General features: G+C 52.2%; 3 protein-coding genes across 3 annotated transcripts; 2 read left to right on the top strand and 1 right to left on the bottom strand.

Annotated features, from left to right (window-relative positions):
* Positions 1 to 769: 769 nt before the first annotated feature.
* Positions 770 to 1018, top strand: EI97DRAFT_387624 (uncharacterized protein; the record flags this gene model as incomplete). The annotated part of the gene is made up of 1 exon (XM_033796132.1): positions 770 to 1018. A coding segment is annotated over one exon (249 nt), but the record flags the coding sequence as incomplete, so codon positions are not given.
* Positions 1019 to 2067: 1049 nt separating this feature from the next.
* On the top strand, positions 2068 to 4874 carry EI97DRAFT_437719 (DHS-like NAD/FAD-binding domain-containing protein). The gene has a single exon (XM_033799397.1). The coding sequence runs from the start codon at positions 2384 to 2386 to the stop codon at positions 4418 to 4420; it is 2037 nt and encodes a 678-aa protein (XP_033649078.1). The 5' UTR covers positions 2068 to 2383; the 3' UTR covers positions 4421 to 4874.
* An 18-nt stretch (positions 4875 to 4892) lies between these two features.
* EI97DRAFT_264136 (PLC-like phosphodiesterase) lies at positions 4893 to 6846 on the bottom strand. The gene is made up of 2 exons (XM_033794240.1): positions 5353 to 6846; positions 4893 to 5175 (listed from the first exon to the last, which is right to left on the bottom strand). Exons 1-2 carry the CDS (start codon positions 6713 to 6715, stop codon positions 4964 to 4966), a joined length of 1575 nt encoding a protein of 524 aa, XP_033649077.1. The 5' UTR covers positions 6716 to 6846; the 3' UTR covers positions 4893 to 4963.
* Positions 6847 to 7274: the final 428 nt, after the last annotated feature.

Here is a 7274-nt window from a genome sequence, read left to right as displayed (position 1 = left end):
CAAACAAGCAAGACACAGTCACCACATCCACCACTGAAGCTGAACTGCTTACACTCTCACAAGTGGCAAAAGAAGCCATGTTCATTTCAAGGCTCCTCAAGGAACTGGAGGTTCCACTCCCAGAGCAGACAATAACCATCCACTGTGACAATCAACAGACTATCAGGCTCCTCAATGCAGAGATCTCAAGGTTGCAGACCAAGCTCAGGCATGTAGACATTCACAATCACTGGCTGAGGCAAGAGATATCATCTGGGATCATCAGGATTGAGTATCTGCAATCAGAAAGGATGCTGGCTGATGGGTTTACAAAGGTATTACCTGGGAACAAGTGGAACAGGTTCTTAGATCAATTAGGACTGGAAAGAGTGAAGAACTTAAATGTCCTGAAGGAGATAGACTTGGATGAAGTACAAGGCAAGTTGGAAGACATGCTACTCTGAAGAGGAGATACTATTGGGTCCAGCTTGCAATGGGTTCCAAGCTGAGGGGGTGTGTCAGATGGTAAGCCAGTTTATGGACATCTCATCTGGGACTGGAGAGGAGGACTGGGAGAAGGTATCTGTACCGATACTGTCTGAGGACATGTGGCTAGTGATTCTGCAGTGGCTAGTGCCCTGTGCAGCCTTGGTACCCAGAGAAGGAACATCAAAACCGGTGTCAGGCCCCAGCCTCACATACATACACACTAGAATACAATCAGTCAACCCATCCTTATTCAATCTTTCTGTCACTGTGACATCTTCAGATATCATCAAATCTGATAATAGATGACCGCTGGGTATGGAAGCTTGGCAGGTCAATACAGATGCTTACAGTTCAAACTCAGCTCCTTACAACAGAGGTTGATAGCCTTAAGCAGGCTATTAGGAATGAGAAGAAGCGACGGCAGCATGGCAAGCCTCTCCAACTTGTAGCTCCTACTCAGAGTGAGGGTGGAGCCATCTTTTGGAGTTCTAATAAGGTACAACAAGCTCGTGATCACCAAGCTCAAAAAGAAGCAGCAGCAAAGTCTTAAAGACTTCAAAAAGAGGAGGATAGAATCCTCCATAAAGAGAAGAAGGCTGAGAAAGAGTGGCTTCAGGAGGAGAGGTGATGAACAAGGGCTACTGCAAAGGAGCTCCAGCTACAGCAGATAGAGGATAAGCGACATCAAAAGCAGGAGGATATTATAGCCCATAAGGCAAATCAACAGCTTCAAATTGAGTCTAAACCTACCAGGAAGCCTCAGAAGAAAGTTATCAAGCCAACAGTTCAAGCTCAAAAGGATACAGAGGAAAAGGAAACTGTTCTAGAGGTAGTAGTGGTCTCGGGGCCATCAAGCTGTTGCGGCAGGCAAATTAAGGTGCCAGAATGCTATCATATATGATTTGATCACAAAATAGAATTCACCGAACTCAATAGTCCTCCTCTACTCAAAATCTCATGATATTACAATCTATATTAGGCTCTATAGCCTCAAAAGTAGGTGCTCAAAACCAGTAAGAACCGTGCATTACGCGAGGCTGTGCATTACACGATTAGTCACGGTATGCCAAGCAGGTAGCTAAACCAGACAAGGCAGGGCTAGCCTCGTTACGTGGTTGGTTCGCGTCATTCCTCATAGGACCCTCACAACGTCAACAACAGTGGAATAACCCGACATGTGTATGGTACAGAGTATACAATAGTAAATGCGCTGCAAGACGACTACATGCGTGAAACGTCTAAATCTACCTATGCATTCTTATTTTGAATATTGCAATTGTAACAACAAGATCTGTGTTGGCATTGCCATACTCCATTCACCGTAGCCGATAGCTACTGATGATTGATGACTGACGAAAACAGCAGTCTGAGAGCATGCCATGAGGTTTTCACATGGGGAGTACTATTGCATACACAGTACGTGGTCACTAACCTTGAAACCGAGCCCCACGGATGCCATCCTTGGGACTTTGCATGACCATCCGGCCTGCCGTTCCCTGTTGTCCTTACTGGGAGCTTTGTTTTGGTGTTCCTGGTCTTGGCATGTTCCGTGTCAGCACAACCTCCACCCATCCCGTCCTCATCGCGAACCGCCAGCCTCCTCCTTTCGCGACCTCTCGTCTTCACCACGCGCACGCGTCTGGCCGTGCCTGTTTTTCACCGACAGTCTGATGCGCGTCTTGGGCCTCCCTCAGCATGTTGTAAACTCCGGAATTCCCACCGACGGCGCGTTGAAAGCCTTCCCTAGCCCCATTGCCCAGGACCGAACCTCCACCCTCGTTTGACACGCGGCGGCCCTTCTTCTAGCTCTCTGTCCGGTTGTCACGGCGCGAGAGGTTCACCATTGAATCATACCCCGCATATTCCGTCTGTTCTGCCTGCCATGACAATACGCGCGCCTTCCACTTTCGCAGCAATGGCCGCATCCCACCGCTCCCCCCAAGGATCGAGCTCCTCCCTGAGCTCCCCTCCCCCCTCGTCATCCTCAACCGCCTCCTCCGACTCTGAACTCTCGGAATTATCAGCTACGCCGTCTCCACCATCGAGCCCCTCGTTTGCGCACCGGCCGCTGGCATACTTCTCTCCGTCCTCCTCCCAGAAATCCTCCGCCAAGACCTCACCTGCGCCGGACAAGATGAGGCCCACACCGCCGGCCAGCGACAACGACGGGCCCGTTCGGAAGAAGCGGAAACTCAACGAGCCGAAGCAGCGCACTACGGAGCGTCTTGATCTCACAAGAGACAACGTCGAGAACGATCCCCAGCTAAGGCGCCTTCTCGATGTCCTGCAGAAGAAGAAGAAGATTGTCGTAATTGCGGGCGCTGGTATCTCCGTGTCTGCTGGCATCCCCGACTTTCGCTCCTCCGGAGGCCTGTTCAGCTCCCTCCGCAAGCAGCACAAACTCAAATCCTCTGGCAAGGATCTGTTTGACGCGTCTGTTTACCGGGACGACTCCTCCACATCTTCATTCCACGATATGGTGCGCTCACTATCCCAGAAAACCAAATGCGCCCAGCCAACTCCCTTCCACCATCTGCTAGCGACACTCGCCCAGGAGGGACGCCTGCTACGGCTATATTCGCAAAATGTCGATGGCATCGATACGTCGCTCCCACCCCTGCGGACGCAAGTTCCCTTGCCAAAGAAAGGCCCATGGCCGAAGACAGTGCAGCTGCATGGTGGGCTGGATCATATGGTCTGCTCCAAGTGCCATACGCTGTCCGATTTCGATGCCGAGCAGTTTAATGGACCTGTGCCACCTGCGTGTCCTCATTGTAAAGAGAATGATCAAGTTCGCCAAGTCGCAGAGAAGCGTAGTCACGGGATAGGTCGCCTCCGTCCCCGAATGGTCTTGTACAACGAGCACAACCCTGACGACGAGGCAATCGGGTCCTGTGCCAGTCTTGATCTTCGAACTCGACCGGACGCTGTCATCGTCGCTGGTACTACTCTCAAAGTTCCCGGCGTCAGACGGATAGCCCGCGAGATGTGCGCTGTCGCTAGAGATAGACGCGATGGTGTTACCGTCTGGATCAACAACGACCCTGAACCGGTTGGCAAGGATCTCGCGAACAGTTGGGACCTCATCGTCAAAGGCCCATGCGATGAAGTCGCTCGTCTTGCTGCCATGCCAAGATGGGATGACCCTATCACATTCAAGGAGATTACGGATGACGAGGTGAGCCAGACAAAGGAGAAGCAGAAAGCTGTGGTCATGGTGCCTGTGTCTACGCCTAAGAAGCAAACGCTCCTCGATCGGGTCCAGATGCCCACACCAGCTGCAAGCCCACGTTTGGAACCGAAGAAGGAGTCTGGGCAAGATCAGATCACGACTACTAAGGCGCAAGGGCGAAAGAGGAAGTCAGATGTGCAGCCAAAGGGTCAGGAGAAACCCAAGCCTGCTACGAAGCGACAAGCGCCCAGAAAAGCTGCTGCGAAGAAGACAACAGTCAAGGAGAACCAGAAGATGACGAATATCTTCAGTGTTTCAAAGGGGTCAACCGTTTCACGGATCCACAACAAAAAGGACATACCTCACGACCGGAGTGATGTTCTGAAGGAAAATCCGAACCATGCTTTCCATCAGAATATGATACAGAAGGATACGATTGTCATGGCCAGCAAAATGGAGGAGACCAAATACACGCTTCCATCCGTCGCCGGAGTCAGGCAATGCGGACTCACCAGGTGGAAACAAACGGCCATGATAGACATCTCACAATACGACATGGGACCTGATGGGGCTCCGAGATCACCGGTCATGGAACCTTTCACCTCTGCGCCGTCATCCCCTCAGCGATCCACGCCATCCACGCCCTATTTCACACCAAAGCAGGATTTCGAGACTCCGGAGGATGCACGCCCGTCGACAGCAGACTCTCGTAAGAGTGATACGATTTTCCCGCATAGTGTCCCCAAAACCCTCAACCATCTCTTCGATGTGGCTTTGTAATTATCTCGCATTTCTGGGTGTTCAGGGGTCGATGTGTGCAGAGATGGACACATCTTTGTTGCGTGGCACAGAGCATAACGGGCGTTCTGGGCCTTGTGGCCTCGGCTTATTGAGTATTGGCGGCATTGTACTAGTATTTTCCGGTTATTTCTTCCCAGTGCTTTCGCTGCGTGTTACCTGGACACTAATGGTGGTCTTCGCCTTTGTTTCAGGTGTAAGGACCTTACACCATCCTGCAGAGGCGTTTGCATGGGGATGGGAAGTGGAGGAAGGGTCTCAGGACATGTTGCTCAGACTCATGGTATCGTCGCGTCCCGGGCTGCTACTAATGCTGGCATGTGAGGCGTGTTCTCTGTTTCTCGCACGAACTGTACTTCATCCAGGACACGTGGTGCGCGCGGCGATATATACTGTTGACAATGAGAGTACAACGCGTAATGGAATTCATAGGCCATTCTACAGTGGATATACGTTTTCCCATGCCGTCCATCTATGTGTCATTGATATGCAAATCATCCATCTAATCCTGGAGGTGTTCTCTATCTAATTGTCTTTCGTACCGTTACCATTTCCTCCAGCACCAACAATCCCCATTTTCATCAACACTCCCATATTACAACCAACAATCAAACGCACAAGATCCCAATCCCCTCCCTCACCCACATTATCCATGATGATGACGCCCGTGCTCATATCCCCCTTCGGACTCGCCCTTCGAATTAAGCCTATCTCATTCCCTCGATCTTGCTTCGCTACTCCATTCCCAACAACTCCAACATTATTAACTACATTATTCTCCTTCCCTCCTCCAGAACCAACCTCCTCCCCCTCCCCCTCCCCCTCCCGAACACCCACCGCAGCAAACCCCAACTCTCTACAAACCCACTCCTCGACCCCCCTATTCACCACCCTCCCCACCCTCTCAGGCCAACACTCCCTGCGCCAGAAATTACTCCCGGACAAAAAATTCAGATACAGCGCGTGTGGCGGACACGGATTCTTTTCATCGGTATTGACACCGGGGACGAAGGCGGTGTTGGCGGCGCAGCGAGCAATGTGCGAGGTGGCGTGGCTGAGTTTGAGAGGGATGGAGGCAGGGTGTAGGATGTCGCAGTAGTCTTGGAGGGAGATGGGGAAGGTAGGAGTGGGTGGGGAGTGGGTTGCGTTGTGTGGCCAGTGGGTGGCGGCGAGGCCGGGGAGGGATGGAAGGGTGGGTGGTGGGGGTGGATGTGGATGTGTGGGTTGGGAAGAAGATGGGGAGGGAGAAGGAGAGGGAGGGGAAGAAGAAGGGGGTTCTTCAGAGTGAGCGGTATATCGGCGCAAGAGGACGAGTTTGCCACGCACATCCCCGAGATACGGGATCCGTATCCCTTCCGGACTCCCCGGGTCCGCCAAGGGCGGGAAGTACCATTTCGAGCGGTTGGGCCGGAAGTAATGCCTCTCCAAAACCCGGGAGAGATGCTCATCCGTGGCGTTACCGACGCCCTCGCGCTTCAGCGAGATGAGGATCGTCTCCCCGGGGTTCTCGTCGAGGAACGAATAGCAGGTTTCGAGAAGGGGAGCGAGGTATTTTGGTCCCGTGAGGCTGATGGGGAAGGCGCCGTGGACGAGGTAGAGGTCTTTTTTGGAGACGTCGGTGGCGTGCGCGGGTTGCACGCGGATGTCGAGGAAGCGGATCCCGTGAGAGAGCTGGGTTTTTAGGTCGACGACTTGGCATCTTACCGAGGGGAGCGCGCGGTAATGGGTATGCGAGTTGTGGGTTCCGGGGATGCTGAGGGCGGAGAGGGGGAGCGTGGAGGGGAGGTGAGACATCCATTTGGATAGGTCGTAACTGTGGTGGGTGTGGATGGTGAGGTGAGAGATGGTGTTTGCGGGATGATACAAGGAGCTGAGAGTGATGGAGGGGTTCGGGGAGAGCGGGGTCAATGGACGAGAGGCCTTTTGGGTGTAGCTGGGATTGATGTCGATGCGGTGACGGACGCCGTCGTGGGTTTCGAGTGTCAGCCGGATGGTTGTGGTTCCTATTTGGGGGTTGTCGTCGGAATCCGAGGTGGTAGAGGGGATAGTGTAGGCCTCGAAGGCCAATAGTCTGACGTCTACCTCCTCATCTCTATAGCTCTTTGCATGTTCTCCAAGAGCGGACGCGGCTGGTGCAGGAGAGGTGCTGTTTTTTGGGCCAAATGAGAATACGCTGGCATTGGATTGCCGCGAGTTTGGGTCCTGGAATCGCGATATGTGTTTCAACGTGATCGGATATACAGTAAAGTTACGTATAGTGAGAGCGGGTGAAGCCATGAACGAGCTGATCTTGAGCTGCAACTTAAATCATTCAAGCGAGAGAGCGATATTGACAAGAAATTGACATTCAGTTGATGCTTTAGGTGACGGATTCCTAAGGGGAGGTTGAAATAGTGAGAGCCATTAACTGCAAGGGGTTAGTGTAAATGGGCACTATACCGGAATAGTATGATTATTCATATCTCTGTAACGGCTTAACACCTTGTACTTTGGCTTTACAGATAACGTACCTCACGGGCGAGCCGTCCACACGGGCGAGCCGTCCACTTCTGCCAAGATCCTACCAAAATCCATACTGTTTACGACAGTACAATACAACCATGAACAATTTTCAAAAATCGTAATAAGCCAATCTATTCCGAATCTACTTCTACTTCTTTCTTACACGTGCGTAAGTTGTGCCCAGTCTCGCCGCAGCGTCCACAGCGTCGTTGAGTAGGCTCGCCCTTATCAGTGCGTGCCCTCTTCTTTGCCTTCTTCTCATCACCACGTGCTGCAAACTCCTTAAGGGTAGCTAGCCGTAGGCCCTCTTCAGCTGTTAGTACCCTTTCATGCT

Source organism: Westerdykella ornata (genome assembly GCF_010094085.1).
Source record: "Westerdykella ornata strain CBS 379.55 unplaced genomic scaffold EI97scaffold_55, whole genome shotgun sequence".
In the NCBI taxonomy this organism is placed as follows: domain Eukaryota; kingdom Fungi; phylum Ascomycota; class Dothideomycetes; order Pleosporales; family Sporormiaceae; genus Westerdykella; species Westerdykella ornata.
The sequence above is the reverse complement of the archived record's forward strand: the minus strand, read 5'-3'. Positions and strand labels throughout refer to the sequence as shown.